The sequence below is a fragment of the Scyliorhinus torazame genome, chromosome 11 (genome assembly GCF_047496885.1).
Source record: "Scyliorhinus torazame isolate Kashiwa2021f chromosome 11, sScyTor2.1, whole genome shotgun sequence".
NCBI lineage: Eukaryota > Metazoa > Chordata > Chondrichthyes > Carcharhiniformes > Scyliorhinidae > Scyliorhinus > Scyliorhinus torazame.
The window spans coordinates 175,188,393-175,205,298 of NC_092717.1; the positions used below are offsets into that span (position 1 = coordinate 175,188,393).

A 16,906-nucleotide genomic window follows, 5' to 3' on the forward strand; every position below is an offset into this window, starting at 1 on the left:
GCAGTGGGTTAGCACTGCGGCCTCACGGCGCCGAGGTCCCAGGTTCGATCCCTGCCCCTCCGCCATCTCCACGCACGTGGCAGGCGCCACACCAGCTCCAACCGACTGATTCTCTCTTTTTCGACCGGTTCTGGCCCTCAGCTCCATACATGAGGGGGTCAATCTCTTCCCCTCACTCCCCTGCACCTATATTCCATCTCACATCCACCAGTGAACTGGGGGAATGGTAAAAAAAAAAACGCCACGCGCGGGAGCCACCAAACGTGCGATCACTCACTCCATGGTCGCCCCCGGAAGTGACATTTGTGTGACTGACGTTGCGTTCCATTCCCTTCACGCAGTCAGGTTCAACCACCTGAAAACCCAAACAGCAAATTTGGCTTTGTTATCCAGGCATATTATTAAAAAAAAAAAAAATTTAGAGTGCCCAATTATTTTTTCCCCAATTAAGGGGCAATTTAGTGTGGCCAATTCACCTAACTGGCACATCTTTGGGTTGTGGGGTGAAACCCATGCAGACATGGGGAGAATATGCAAACTCCACACGGACAGTGACCCAGGCCGGGATTCAAACCCGGGTCCTCGTCGCTGCAGTCCCAGTGCTATCTACGGCACCACATGCCGCCCCATCCAGGCATATTATGGGGGAACTGGATTACTGCCCATTTTGTATGAGCCAATCATCAATTATTCAGGTGCTATACTTGGGAAAATTACCATTTGTTTTCATTGCCCTGAAAATAATAAATAATAGCATAATACTTTCTGGACTGATACTGATGTTAATGCCTTAGCATCCTGAAAAACCTAAAATGTAGAACACAAAGATCCAGACTAGCTGTGCAAGCTGTCAAAATGTTTGATGGTCTAATGCAAGATAATGGTTTCTGTAGAGGAGCTGGAGAATGGTATAAAATGGAGGGGGCGGGTGGCATGAGTAACAAAGAACTCTAACTGTGGCACATTAAACTGGCATAATGAAGTAGGTCTTGGAAGTGTTAAACAAAGCAAGTGTAGGCCACCAGGCAAAACACTACCTATCTGCAGTATATCATTGGCATACGGTTAGTCTTTAGAGAATGGGGAATAAAGAGTGCAAAATGAGTGTATTGGTTAGACCTGTAATTTTATATTCAGCTGATCTAATACTTATTTTAGAATGTTATCAGCACATTCTCAGGTTACTGGGATTAAAATATCAAAAAGAATTGCATGTATTTGACTTTATTCTATTTGGTTTAAAAATTATATTTCTGCACTGATATCTACTTTAGAAAAGTGCTTGAATGGAATAGTTTAAATAGGAGTTCTAGACCTGTTCAGTCATCGATAACCTTGAGCACTTTTCTTGATATAAATGATCTTCATTTATAAATCTGAACCGCTCTGCAATTTAGTCTCTCATAAAATTTAGCAAACCAGTATAAATTAGTTATGAGAAAGCAGGATTGAGAGTTAGTCCATAACTATATGGCACAACGTATTGAATGGAAGATGGCATGCTGTCACAATCTTGACAAAATGTTGTGTGGCACCTATCATTCAGTTAGTGATCGCAATTATGAAAATGAAATCAAAAAGCACTTGCCTTTTTTAATGATCCATTTTATTAAAATTTCAATACTGCTATAAAAGGACAACATCTTCCAAATTTCTTCAACGAAAATATCCACTTTTCTTGAAACTGAATCTCACAACCAGAAATTACTGGAGTCAAATATTGGTCCTTCAGTGCCACAAACTCCACTAGAATCTTTCACACAACTTCATCCTCTTGAGGGCAATTTTATTTTACTTGTTCACAGAAAGAAAACGTGCAAAAATCTCCCTTTAGCGTGTAAAGGATCGCACGTGTCTACCCCTTCCACCACTTCCTCCACTGAACTTTCCCCTTGAGCCACCTCCTCCCCATGATGGTCCAGCTCCTCGACCTCTTGACGTACGGTCACGGGGACTCTGGCGGTATCCTGAAATACGAGACACAAAACAGCAAAATATTTGTCAAGTTTTGATAGAAAAGCCAATCTCATGTACTAAAAATTGTAATATTCCCCAGATATTAAAATGTATGCGAAAATGCTTTTCAAACACACTAATGCGTAATCCAGCTGTAGTTTCAATAAATTATAACAATATCCTTAAGGAGTCCACTTTCCAATGAATAAAAAACAAAATACTGCACATGCTAGAGATCTGAAATAAAAGCAGAAAATGCTGGAAATGCTCAGCATATCTGGCAGCATCTGTGGAGAGAGAAACTGAGCGAATGATTCAGATCAATGATTTTTACTAGAAATGTTTTCATCTAGAGACAGTGGGAGACAGAATGTTTCCTGGTCCGATGCGTCCACCTCAGGAGAGAATGCCTACAAAAGGTAGCCATGATGTGGAGATGCCGGCGGTGGACTGGGGTGAGCACAGTAAGAAGTCTTACAACACCAGGTTAAAGTCCAACAGGTTTGTTTCAAATCACTAACTCATGTGATTCACCCGAGGAAGGAGCAGTGCTCCGAAAGCGAGTGATTTGAAACAAACCTTGGACTTGAATCTGATGTTGTAAAACTTCTTACTGTTGAAAAGGTAGGGTTTTGATTCTGGGGAGTAGGTGCTAATTGGAGTAGGGCTTGTCACCCCCAGAAACAGCTCAAAGTCATCCACAGAAGTTGCAAAGTGCCGAAATCCCAGACCAGTAAAGTGGGCTATGTGCCAATGATAAAAACAGAAAGGTCCTCTAGCCCTCACACACCACCTGCCCCCCCCACCCCCTGCCCCCCCCCCCACACATAGCCAATCCATGTTAACCCAAGTCCCTCTACCCATCTCTTTCCCCTCATACTCTCCATGCCAACCTGTCCTTCCACCCACCTCCAATAGCCCCTCATAGCCTCCATGCCAACCATTGCACTCCATGCCCATTCAGTGCTATACAGAACCAGTGAACCCTACAGTAAAAATGGCATGTGTGGAAAAGCTTTAACTAACACTATTCATTCATAACTTTAATAAAAACTGTTTCTATTGCAGTCCTATAAGCATATCAATTATCCAGACCTTCAAAGTATCAACAGCTGAAATTACAAGCATTGGCACCTTAACCTTGTGTAAATGAACATTGTGAATTTGACAAAATAGATCTCAGTGAAAGGACTGTCAATCAAGCAGTGTGTTCCCTTGGGTGCAGCTGTTTCAGCAATCTAATGAATGTCTGGGCTCCAAGCCTCGTAATGCTTTTTTGGCATGTGGGCACAGGTTGGCATGGATGGCATGAAGACCATGGGGGGGTGGGTAGAAGGACATAGGTCAGCATCAAAAGGTTCCCTCATCCAGACGATGGTGCATGACACGTCTGAGGAGCCTTGAACCACGAGTTAGAAATTACAGGGAGCCAAGCGAGGCCTACCCTTGTAATGGAGTCAACCAGGTTGAAGTGCAGGATGTGGGCTCACATCCTTATCCCATGCTGATGAAAACTGGGGGGCTGGGAATCCTGGAATTGGGTCTTGCCCATCATTTTGTAGGCCCACAGAGTCTCCCCAACTCTGCCAAAATCCAGCCCATTAACTGTTTTTCTCTCCCCATGGATGCTGCTGGACCAGAGTGTTTTCAGTCGTTTTTGTTTTTGTTCCATTGCCCAGTGAGAAAGATTCCCGTATCAGCTTCCCCTAACAGGCGCCTGAATGTGGCGACTAGGGACTTTTCACAGTAACTTCATTTGAAGCCTACTTGTGACAATAAGCAATTTTCATTTCATTGAGGATCATATCGCCCTTTATCCTAATGTAACTGCAGTCTTATATTATGCACTGCTGGTTGTCTCCTCCAGTCAACCTTAAAAAATATCCATCTGGGCTAGAAGTATGAATATTCCAATCAAAGCAGGTTATGGATATTGCTCTTTAACACATGATAAATAGTATAAGGGACTTTCCTGTCACTTTTCCTCTTTTAGAGAATATAAGATAGATTCAAAGAAGAATCAAGTTAAATAAAACACAAAAGGCACCAAGTGTAACTATTAGACTCACACTTTTCGACTTCTAATTAGGAAGTCTGATGCTAGGGCAGCACAGTGGAGCGATGGTTAGCACTGCTGCGCCAAGGACCTGGGTTGGATCCTGGCCCAGGTTCACTGTCTGTGGGGAGTTTGCACATTTGCTCGTGTCTGCATGGGTCTCACCCCCACAACCCAAAAAGACGAGGAGGATTGGCTATTCTAAATTGCCCCTTAATTGGAAAAAAATAATTGGTAACTCGAAAAAGGAAGTCTGATGCTGTGGTGTAGTATCACTAACTAGCACTGCAACAGTTATCTGATGGTGGGGTGGCAGAAACCTTCAGAACCAAACAGGCAACTTTAATCCTATAATACTAAAAGGTTGTATTTGCAGATACTGCATTGGCACATCCTTACATTTTAAAAAACGTTTCCCTGGACCAAATTATGGGCATCCAAAACAGCATTATCCTGTTAGGCGAGGTAAACAGATCATTGGTTCTAACTATTTTTTAAATTGCTGTTTTCCCAGTTTTCACTCCCATTGACATGATTCACAAGGTGTTTTCCTGTGAAATCTCTCTGATCATCAAGCAGAAATACACAGACATTATTGATTAAACACCTTTACAATTGCTAAATAAGATAATAACTATTCTTCTGAGCTTTTACCTCATGTTAAAATATTTTATTACTTGATACTGTCCACTCAATATTTTAGTGGTGTCTGTCATCACACATTAGCCACTCTTCTAAACCGATCGCTATCTCCTTTATATCTTTATAAGATCTTTTAATAAGAAATATACCAGATTACATTTACTGTTTAAAAAAAAGGACATCAACCCTCTACTGAGCAAAAGGTATCCAACTTAAAATCTGTGTTATTTGCCTACCCCATCTACCTCTGTCCATTCGATTCTTATATATTATATATATCCATCTTAAAACTATAAAGTAAGCAATAAGAACTGCAGATAGATTTTGAGTAGCCTTACCTGTTGAAGGCTGTCTTGATGGCAGCCCTTTGTTAAAGTTGCTTTGACCACCTCGGTTTTCACTGTATGTTCCACGGGGACTATTCTGGACACTCCAGCTTGAGCCACGTCCTCCTTCACGACGGCTGTAATTTCCTACAGTAAAAATACATTTCTTCAAAAAACACTCCAGAAATAACTAATAAACACATAATGCATTAGAAGAATAAACACAAATTACAGCTGAAAAGAGTTGCCTCAATCTCTAATATATTTAAATATTTTGTAAGGAATATACCTTCACCATGCAATCATTAAACACAGACATAGCGAGCTTCCCAAGGAGTGGGGAAATGGCACATGTTTAGAAGGTCAAGAAAGCCACACGAAGACAAACAGCTATGCACAGAGGAGTGGGAGAATGATTTACAAGCCAAACCATAGCATGCTTCCCACTACTATCCTGGGTAAGTAGAGTTGCAGTGGGCATCCTTCCCAACAAGAGGATGCCATCTTTTCTGTTGCATATCCTTGAGTTTTGTTAACCGTTAAATACTGTGCAAACAGATATAAATATGAAATGTAGTATTGTAGTACCCCATTCATCCAGACTGTTTGCTGCATAAAAAGGGCTTGAAATACCACCGCACAAATGAAATTCTGTAGAAATGAAAGGGACTTTAAAAAAATTGTTTATTCATCAAAAAGCACAATTGTGACACTGTTAAAATTAAATTCACAAAATAATCTGCAGATGAAACATTTAGCTGCAGTGAAACTTATTCTTATAGCAAGATGGCCAGTTTTGGTTCTGACATTTTACAGCCAAATGCATGAGATTTAAAATGTATCTGTAGCTGACTGGGAATTGATTCATTTATGGGACACATGCAAGTTCACATATTTGTACTTATGTAATTTTGTCACTAAAATAACTGGAAGTAAGTGACTTTGAATGTTATATTTTCATGTAGTCATATGCATTGTTTTTGCTTTTTGATAAAACAAAATTAAAGCTGCTCACTTAATTTGTTAATCATTTCAACATCTTGAATGTACATCTATATTAATCATTTTATAAAAAGGTGAAATTTAAACTCAAAATGAGAATTGAGAAACAGAGTAAATCATCATTAAGAAATACACAGTCAACAAAAGGTACTGTGTAGACTTAAAAGTTTGACAACTTGGCAGTATTATTTAAATACATCCACTAGCCTAAATAACAGCAAAAATATTTAAGTGCTCTAACATTTACAACATCATCCCAATTTTCTCCCTTCCTCTCATGAAGGCACCAACTCATCAAAGTGGCCACCTTCAAGTCTGAGCATTGACTGCAAGTTTTAAAGGCCTATTTAACAGCAAGTAGCTACATAGCCAGCCCGATCTTGTTCTCAACTGATGTTTACACATATTTATGCTCTTGCAGAGATCACTGAAAGCAATGAGGAACAAAAAAAAAAGTGATTTTAACTCCCTCCTCTTTAGCTCAGAGGCATTCAAGTCACTTGTTGTAACCAGTATGATTACCTCAATCTACATATAACGTAAATCAAACACAGGATTTTGTGGTCTTAATGTCTTCACTCACAACACCATCAGCAGAGCTACAGGTACTTAATATTTTCCATAGCATTTAAATTTTTAAGTACATTTGTTTGTCTCAGTTGACAATGCTGTTAATAATAAATTCTTTCTAATGTTTAGGGTTGAGATACTACAGCCTTTGTTAGACTATTTTGGAGTGAGAGAGAGAAAAGTTATAGAAAATAAGCTAAAGGTAAAGAATGGGTAATAATCGCAAGTGTTAGCAATTCTGACAAAGTCAAAGAAATCAATTTTCAAGAAGTTAGTTAACTGAGCTGGTTAAAGGCAGTTAATAATATGTGCATCAAATGAATAGGGTAAATGCTTTTGTAGGCCAGTGTTCGGAAGCAAATGAAAGCTGGCTGAAAAACTAAGGATGGGATAATGTGTTTAGATAATTCTATGGAACAGGTAAAGGTTCAACATTTAAATTATACCCTGGATCATTTCCATAGTCAGGTGAGGATGATGAATGAAAAATTGTGTTAGAAAGAAATGCAGCATCACAATGCACATTATGGAAAATATAATTTCAAGATGGTTTTAATTGCTATTCATAAAAACAGCATTTCAGTCATTTTGAGGGATATGAGAGAGACAGGAAACCAATCATATACAGAAGAAAACTGAATGATTCACTGAAAGAAATTATTAGTTTAGGCATAATATTCCTCATTATTAAAGAGGAAAACATTATCTTATTCTTTAGCCATCCCCCAGTAGTATATATTAGGAGGGTTTGGTCTCTGGCTCCTTAAATGTTGAGGGTTCCCGTCTCTACCACCCTTTCAGGCAGTGAGTTCTAGATACCCACTACCCTCTGGGTGAAAACATTTTCCCTCAAATTCCCTACAAATATATGCCCCTTCATTATTGACCCTTCTACTAAGGGAAAAGGTTCTTCACACCTACCCTATCTATGTTCCTCATAATTTTGTACACCTCATTGAGTTCCCTCCAGCCCAGGCAACATCATGGTAAACCTCCTCTGCACCTTTCTAGTGCAATCACCCAGAACTCTAGCTGTTGCCTAACAAGCTGTTTATACAGCTCCATCATAACCTCCCTGCTTTTATATTCTATGCCTTGGCTAATAAAGACAAGTAATCCATATGCCTTGTTAACCATCTTATCTACCTGTCGTGCTGCCTTCAGGGATCTTTGGACACGCACCCCAAGGTCCCTCTGAACTTCCAATCGTTCTACCATTCATTGTGTATTCCCTTGCCTCGTTAGTTCTCCCAAAATGCATCACCCCACACTTTTCAGGGTTAAATTCTTTTTCCACTGTTCTGTCCATCTGATTAAACTGTCTATATCATAGTGTAATCTCAGGCTTTTCTCCTCGCTATTTACTACCACATCACCAAAGTTCGTGTCATCTGTGAGCGTATTGCTCATACCTCCCCACATCCAGATCTGGATTATTATTTTTTTTTTAATTTTTAGAGTACCCAATTAATTTTTTCCAATTAAGGGGCAATTTAGTGTGGCCAATCCACCTACCCGGCACATCTTTTTCGGTTGTGGGGGCGAAACCCACGCAAACACGGGGAGAATGTGCAAACTCCAAACGGACAGTGACCCAGAGCCAGGATCGAACCTGGGATCTTGGCGCCATGAGGCACAGGTCTGGATTATTAATGTACACTACAAACAGCAAGGGACCCAGCATCAATCCCTGCAGTACACCAATGGACATAGGCTTCCAGTCACAGAAAAAAACACTTTCAACCAACACCCGACCCTCTGCCTCCTACCAGTAAAACAATTTTGGATCCAATTTGCCAAATTGCCCTGGATCCTATGGGTTCTTACCTTCTAGAGCGGTCTCCCATTAGTGACCTTGTTAAAATCCTTACTGAAAACCATATAGACTTCATCAACTGCACTGCCCTCATCTAGAGTCATCTCCTCGAAAAATTCAATCAAATTTGTTATGAAGAGGACTGTAGCTTTAAAATGACCGAGTAGGTAAATGTACCAATGATTGAATACAAAAAGCAACAAGTTCCAAATTTGCTTCCTTGCCTGCACAGAATTAGCTAGAGACTGTGAATGACCTCAATCCTCTGATTGGTATATTAGAGCGGTCTCCCATTAGTGACCTTGTTAAAATCCTTACTGAAAACCATATAGACTTCATCAACTGCACTGCCCTCATCTACAGAGTCATCTCCTCGAAAAATTCAATCAAATTTGTTATGAAGAGGACTGTAGCTTTAAAATGACCGAGTAGGTAAATGTACCAATGATTGAATACAAAAAGCAACAAGTTCCAAATTTGCTTCCTTGCCTGCACAGAATTAGCTAGAGACTGTGAATGACCTCAATCCTCTGATTGGTATATTAGATATATTAGGAAAGTGCCTGTGTGGTTATTATTTAACGACAGACTGGGCTTGTCGACCACACACCCAGGGAAGAGAGGTCATATAGGATGAACGACCACTTGGGCAAGGTGGTGGATGGCTGCTGGCATAAATGAATCAAGGACAAAATGGGAAGGAAGTTGAAAATATTTTTTTTTTTTTTTTTTCAAACAAAAGGCCAGACTGCAGTTGGTGAGGAAACATTATGGAAGCATGCCAGGAAATACTGATAGTTCAAAGAACATAGAAAAACAAATACAATTTAAATTTTCAAGAAAGAACAGAGAGAAGATCTCAGAAACTCCAAGTCAAGCAAGCTGAAAATTAGTTTAAAGAAAGTGTTAACGAAAATTATATAGGATGTATTATAGTATTATTTTGTAAAATTGAGGGGATTGGCAGAAATAGCACATTTGGGAGTATTCTGCACTGTTAATTAGATTCAATGCACTGGTTAACCTTAAGTCAAAAATAAACTAAGGGATCTAATTTGGTTCTCCCTAGTCACAATATTTTGGATAATAATGAATTTAGGCCCGGAATAGTGAAGCAAACAGTTAACTGAACTGAATAACTTTACTCATTATATATTGCTAACCAATCCGATGAATACTTGGAAGATCAAAAATAACTTTAAAATTGAACATCAGTAAAAATCTTTTCAATTTAAGAAGAATGCATTTGTATTGCATTTGGATCATGTCAGGAGGATCATCGGAAGCATGGATTCTCAACGCAAGAAGTAAAATTTGAGGGCAATTTCATAAGACTTGCACCTTTCTCACTACACCAGATTTAGTTCTTCATTGTTTAATATGTAAAATCCACAACAGCTGATACTACATTTGTACAGGTGAACAAGCCAACATACCCGTCTACCTTTTAATTCAGAACTAAAGGCTTTAGAGCAGATTTAGAGTTAAATTGCATTTTAGGATTAAAGTCATTGGTTTCCAGAATAACCAGCTATTGGGATAGTAGGCTGAAATGTATTTATAAATTTTAGCTTTAAAATAAAATTGTTTTTTAAAAAAATGCCAATTTATCACAGTGTCAACTTGCAGTATCCTGTTCTATTCAGATTGTGTAACTTTAACAATGAAATCAGAGGAAAGATGCTTCTACTGGAACTGTAATGTATAGTCAGCTGATGCCCATTAATTACTTTACGTGTGGTAAAGTTCTGTGCTTGATTAAATGGTGTACAGAACATTATCATAGCCTTATTCTTAGAAGAATATACCTAACTGTACCACAGTAAGTTTCATTTCCCACACTGGTCATCCTTGGAGCCTCTCTGATTAAGATTGCCAGTTTATAGTCAAATTTAATCCCATTAATATGGGATGGATTCAAGCCCCTTTGTGCCAATAACTATCATGGATGGAATATGGTGTATGAGTAATCACATCCAAAATCCATTACAAGAAGGGATACTTACTGCCCAAATATTATTTCAGATCAATTCAACTGTGATCAAGTTCACAATGATTATAACAGATTATACTTTGTAAATTCTTTCTACTTTTTATGTAGATTAATATACAATTGTTTTACACAAAAACAGAGACACTAAATTACTTACGATTTCTGGTGCTAGGATGCAGGAGTCCTACAGCATGACCTGGAAGAAAAGTTAGATCTTCTACAAAGAGAAAAAGAAAAAGGTTGATAAAAAGAACCACCAACTATCTGGTTGCTATTTCTGACTTATTCCTCCCTTGTATTACACGCAATCACTATATCACATTTTTTTGAAACACAATATTTAAAATTCCCAGAGCACAGAGTACAATGAATATTTATTCTTTTTTTTTAAATTTAAATTCCAAATAAGGGGCAATTTAGCATGGCCAATCCACCTACTCTGCACATCTTTGGCTTGAGACCCACACAGACACGGGGAGAATGTGCAAACTCCACACGGACAGTGACCTGGGGCCGGGGTGGAACCTGGGACCTCGACGTCATGTGTCAGCAGTGCTGACCAGTGCACCACCGTGCCACCCAAATATTTATTCTTCATGGGTTGAGTTCTCTTTCCCAGGTCCAATTCCACCGTCAAGAGGGAATCTTGGGTTTGGAACTAAAAAACACCAGTGCTGGGATCCAGATGATAATTTCTGAGGAGACAGCGGAGCCCTGTCAAAATAAGAACGAAAAACACACTCTCGAGATTGGAGGGTCAATAGGAGGCTGCAAGCACTGAAAGATCTGCAACAGCATTGTCAGATTTAGGAGCTGCCAATGCAGGTAGGGGACCATGAGTTATAATCTCTGGATTATTAGTTAAACCAGATACAAATTGACAAATCGATTATTGGATTCGGGAGGTGAACCCCTGGTTGAAGGAATGTGGGAAGGCGGCATTCCATTTCATGGGGAACTGGCAACAGTACTAGGACAGGAAGGAACTGTACCATTGGGACGGGCTCTCCACCAGAATCGGGCTGAGACTAGATTCCAAGAAGTGTTAAACAGGGCAGTCACAAGCACTTCACCCAGTAAATGGGAGGGGATGTGTAGAAGAGTCAGGAGGAAAAGGTTAAAATCAGGTCAGCCATGGCCTTACTGAATGACAGGGCAGGCTCAAAGGGCGGAGTGGTCTACTCCTACTCCCAATTCATGTATTTGTTTACCAATGGTTTGTCTCAGCCTCAAGAAGTGGACAGGAAAGTGGCATGGAATGGAATTTGTGCCAGAGGCTACAAGTAATGCTTCAATCTTCCCAATGTCACCCAAGGCTGGAGGTCATGCAAGCAGTCTGACAACACAAAGGTCATAAAGGATCTAAAGTGACAATTGCGAGGAAGACCACAGTATTACCAGCTTATATATGGAGCCTGGGGTCATGACTTTCGATGATGTTTCTAAGAGGTAGAATGCAGATGAGAAATGGGAATGGGAAGTGAAATCAGCGCAGGCAATTCTTTGGCTATAATTAGATAGGTGAGAGGGGAATAAGGTGACGGCAGTCCTACCCAGCTGGACTAGAGTCATTGGATGAGAATGGCATGGTCAATCATATTAAAGCTTTCAGACAGGTTGAGAATTAGGCGGAATAGTGCACCGTGGTCAAAGAGGATATAACTTATGATTTGGTTAGTGCCATTACAGTGTCGTGGAAAGAGTGGAATCCTAATTGGAAAGGTTCAAACGTTGAGCTCTGGAAAAGATGGACATAGATTTGGGAGGCGACAACACGTTTGGAGAGGAAAGAAGAATTGGAGATGGAGCAGTAGATTGCAAGGATGGAGGAATTAAGAATGTTTTTTGAGGAAAAGAGTGATGGCAGATTGGAAAGGAAGGGGAACAATGTACAAAGACAGAGGACTATTTATTTTGGTTCAGAGTTGGAAGAAAAATATTACCATGATTTTTGCATATTGGTAAAGCTGTCTACAATAGATACTTTTTTAGTGCACATTTGCAACCAATGAAAAAACTGCTTTGTTCAACAAGTGAATACAAGTATGATGAATGCATGCTAACTAGGACCAATGAGGAAACCCAAATTCTGGAACATTTCTCTCCAACTCCCTCAGGCAATGGAAACAGATCCAGGTGATCACGTTGGTCATGTGTTCATCAGCTGTTAAGTTACTTACCTTCATCATGCAATTTTGCCTCAACCAAGGGCCTGACCCAGCTCCCTCTCTAAGGCTTACAGAGAGTCAGCGTACTCCACAAAGCATTCCAGAGTCTTACAACACTTCGGGAAACAAAATGTTTCCCGAACATTTAGCCTCTCCCTACTTTTTCATAGTTTAAATACAGGTCCCTGGCTCTCCACAATCTGTCAAACTGAAATAATCTATCAATAAGCACAAACAAGCAGTTTCATTATTTCATATACCTATATCAGGTCGCCTCCAAGTCTTTGCTTCTCTAAATTAAATTGATGGCGCTTTTTAAGCCTGAGTAAATATGGTTCTTTGAGCTAGAAATCATTCTTCTAACTCTCCTCTCAACCTTTTTGCAAGACATAAATATCACCCACCATGAGGAGTCCAAAACTGGGCTCAGTATGTCAGATGTGGTTTGACCAACGATCTGTAGAATGACAGAATTGTGTCCTTTAATTTATCCTGATGGATTCTAATAATATAACCCAGTTTACTTTGCCTACAGCATCTCTGTAATGCTTGCAACGCCTCCGTGATCTATGGGCAATAGCACCTCGGTATTTCTCTCTTAACGCCTTTCAGTTTCATTCCTTGTAAATGGTAAATATGTTATATATTAGTCCTACTACATGCATGACACCACAATTATCCAATTTAAATGTAATTTGCCATAGTTTGGTCCATTCCTTGAGCCCATCTAAATCTCTGCATTAGATTGTACCCTTTGATTCCTTTAACCATTGAATACATTTTAGTATTATTTGAAAACTACATAACATTGTCCAGATCATTAACAAAAACAGTAAACAGAAACTGGTCTAACACCACTAGTACCTGCCTCCAGAGTGATCCACAACTGTTGACGACAAATTTTTAGCTGTAGAATTGGAGCCAATTCCTAATTCAGATTCCCACTTTTACCACAAGATTCTATCTCATAAAGCATCTTACTGAAGTTACTTCATCAAAGGCTTTCTGGAAATCCGGGTAGGTACTGGAAACCAGAAAGCCCTCAATCACTAAGCTGGTGAGTTCCTCAAAATTCTTAAATCAAGTTTATAAGAAACAACATTCTTTTCTCAAAGCCATGTTGCGCATTTCAAATGGCCTCCTCTTTCCCTGTGGTCATAAAGGACATCTCTTTGGATCCCTTCCAGCATCTTATCAATGATGGATGCAAGGGCCTATAGTTTCCTGGATCAGATTTATCCTCTTTTATTTCTAGAATTGGAATTTTAGAAGTCATGCTGCAATCTAAGGCAACTATCCCTTACTTTATTGAGCTCTTGAAAATAGTTCTTGCTGTAAATTAATTAAATTTAAAAACGTAAACAACCAGATTACTTGAGTTTGCTCAGTATCATATTAAATGACATGGGAATTGTGATTAGCAAACGTTAACAAACCTTTGGGAGCAGGTGGAGAAAAGAAACGATTCTGACTGTGAAAGACACCTCGTCCTCGATTTCCAGAAAATCCACCACGAGGAGCTTTCTGAGGTCCTTTATTTGTCCTTTTTGCTGGGGGTGGGCCAGAGGAAGGAACGTCTTTGCATTCTGCTGCTACAAAATCATCTACGTGCATTGAAGGCGGTCTGCTGGTATTTTGCTTCCGTTGCCGAAATATATCATGAGGTCTACAATTTGACCCAAATCCCCCTCTGCCTCGACCTCGGGGAGGCGGCACTATGTGGGCTCGTTTAGCAGGCTCAATATATTCAGATTTTCCACTAAAATAAAGTTCAGAAATAAATCATAGAAAATTGTAAAATGATTATGAATGCTGTTACACATACCATCACTTAAAATTGCAAATATAACTTAGTATGCCATAGCTATATTTTCAGCAAATGATTATATTCAATGTTAAAGTTAAGATGATTAACATAAATTTCTATCAAAGTTTAATTTCCATAACAACTTCATCTTTCAGAATTATCCTCCAGTGGCCTTCCATCCACTGGATACATTTTAATTTTAGATCAAATTAGAACCTACAAAAAATGTTTTATATATTTTTAACCTCCTGAAAACAGATGATAATAGCACTGGGGAATGGAATGTCTTCTGATTTTAATCACCTAGTGACCACATCAGATAACTGTGAAAATAATCTGTCCAGACTCTTCCTCTTACTATTTCATGATGCGGAGATGCCGGCGTTGGACTGGGGTGAGCACAGGAAGAAGTTTTACAACACCAGGTTAAAGTCCAACAGGTTTGTTTCGATGTCACTAGCTTTCGGAGCACTGCTCCTTCCTCAGGTGAATGAAGAGGTATGTTCCAGAAACATATATATAGACAGATTCAAAGATGCCAGACTTACTATTTCAGTCAGACATTTGCATTTAATAGGCCAAAAAATCTGCAGCTTCTCTGAATTATATTGTGATTAGTACCAAGTTTGAGCCAATTGCATGTTATGGCCCACACTCGCGAGAAACTCAATTGCGACTGCTCAAATCCATTTTATATAGGACCTTTACACTTCCAGTCAACAAATCTACAAGACAATCACCACATCACTATTGACTGCATTTAAACTCGAGCTCTGCAAATGAAAGAGCACTTTTAAAAAATATAAATATGCTATGGGTGCAGTAGGTTGATTTTAATCCAACCAATTTACCCCTAAAGTGCAACTTTGCTTCACCCTTTCCTTCTACCCAATTCTTGCAACCATTCAACAAATACAATAGATTCTTCCAATGCTGTTTGCACTGACTCTGGAGTTTGTGCAATTATGGCCACGGGATATATCTCATTTAATTTGTTTCACTTCATAATTTTAAAGCAACGAGGGGCTTTTCACAGTAACTTCATCCTTGTGACAAGAGTCAACCAATAGGACAGATTGTGATGCATTCTAAGTTCTGCATTTTTGATACAATGAATTTGATTTTTAAAATGGAGATTTCTGCCCAAAATAGCCAGTGGAATAAAAAAACATTTAAAGATTTTAAAAGGTGTATGTGAAAAGAGAGATGTGTAATGTAACTGGTACAACGGTAAGCAGAAGTAGAGAGCAAGTTAGAATCAACTATCATTGCACTTCAAAATATGTTTTATATTCATAAGTTATATGCGGAATTCTCTAGATCTAGAAAATAATAAAACTATTTTTTAGTTTCTTTACCTTGTGGTTTAAAGAAATAGTTTCAGCTTTTGACATCTCACCTTGAAGTAATGAAGGTTTCATGCTTGTGTTTTCCTAGTTTAAAGCCTTTTGCTACCTTGGCGACACCAGGAGATGACGGCTCTGACAGGAATGACCTTTCCAGTTCTGCCTTCAGGTCCATCTCACAACAGTACTTCTCAGCTAGGTCAATCAAGTCAACCTTGACCTGAAAAAAACATTCCAGCAAACCGATTAATGCATGGCACCTAATCATGACTTATAGAAGAGTACACAAGAATTTAAGTTTCAGTATCACTGTCATTGCATCACAGGAGGAGGCCATTCAGCCCACAGAGTCCATGCAGTATTTAGCTTTCTTCTCTTCCTTTCCTCAAAGACATGGAATTGACGTCCCCTGGGCATACTTTCCCCACTTCACTCAAGTCATGTCTGTGAGTCTAGTCAGTGAAAACATTGGGTGACTTGGACCACAAAACTTGTCACAGCCAATCATCCAGTTCACCATCACGAACACATACACACTTTTGAGGATAAGCACTTATGGCTGATGTTTTTTAAATTTCCCATCTCTTCAACCAGAAACACAAAGTTAACTGCATTTAGTATTGGAGAACCCTTCCTCCAACTATCCAATACCAAATACTAAAAGATTTCAACACATTTATAAAATAATGAATGTCAGCACGGAATGAAGAGAAAAAAAATTATTTCTTAGGTTGGAAAAAACTAAATGAACAAATGGAAAATGTCTGGAAGGTGTTAGTGAGCATTTTCTACTAACAGGCTGGGTGAAACTTGAAGCATTTAGAAGGACTGGCCACAGTCTCGGAGGGAAGAACTGCCTTTAGTTTCAGAGAACAACGACATCTTTGCTTCGTCATACACTAAATACTTCTGCTATGAGATTGTGCGTGATGGTTGCGAGCGTACCAATACTGAAACAGTACATTTCTTTACATAGCATGTTACCACTAATGTATCAACTAGGCCCGGTGGTCAACATAGAACAGATGACAGATTGAAAAAATGAAAAGCTGAATTTAAAAACAAAATGTTAGCTTGAAACAAAATGCAATTTATATTCTAGGTAAGAAATCAAAAGAATTCAAGATCTATCACTACTTCTGGCGGAACTAGTCAGTACCACGAATTTGAACCTACACCTGGAGAGTGTGAATTTCAATCCAGCACAGACATTTTAAGAGATAG

At 39.2% G+C, this 16,906-nt stretch overlaps 1 protein-coding gene across 4 annotated transcripts in view; it reads right to left on the reverse strand.

Moving 5' to 3' along the window:
* Positions 1–1,584: 1,584 nt before the first annotated feature.
* The window catches only part of virma (vir like m6A methyltransferase associated), a 142,726-nt gene continuing 127,404 nt past the window's right edge, over positions 1,585–16,906 (reverse strand). For 3 of the 4 annotated variants that reach the window (XM_072468045.1, XM_072468046.1, XM_072468044.1), the window contains exons 21-26: positions 15,736–15,902; positions 13,966–14,288; positions 10,519–10,578; positions 5,569–5,631; positions 4,993–5,127; positions 1,585–1,967 (exon numbers count right to left, since the gene is read on the reverse strand). In XM_072468045.1, the coding sequence (XP_072324146.1) occupies positions 1,831–1,967; positions 4,993–5,127; positions 5,569–5,631; positions 10,519–10,578; positions 13,966–14,288; positions 15,736–15,902 (885 nt within the window). In that variant the 3' untranslated portion in view covers positions 1,585–1,830. The remainder of the gene's footprint in view (positions 1,968–4,992; positions 5,128–5,568; positions 5,632–10,518; positions 10,579–13,965; positions 14,289–15,735; positions 15,903–16,906) is intronic. The other variant, XM_072468047.1, reaches the window with a different exon arrangement.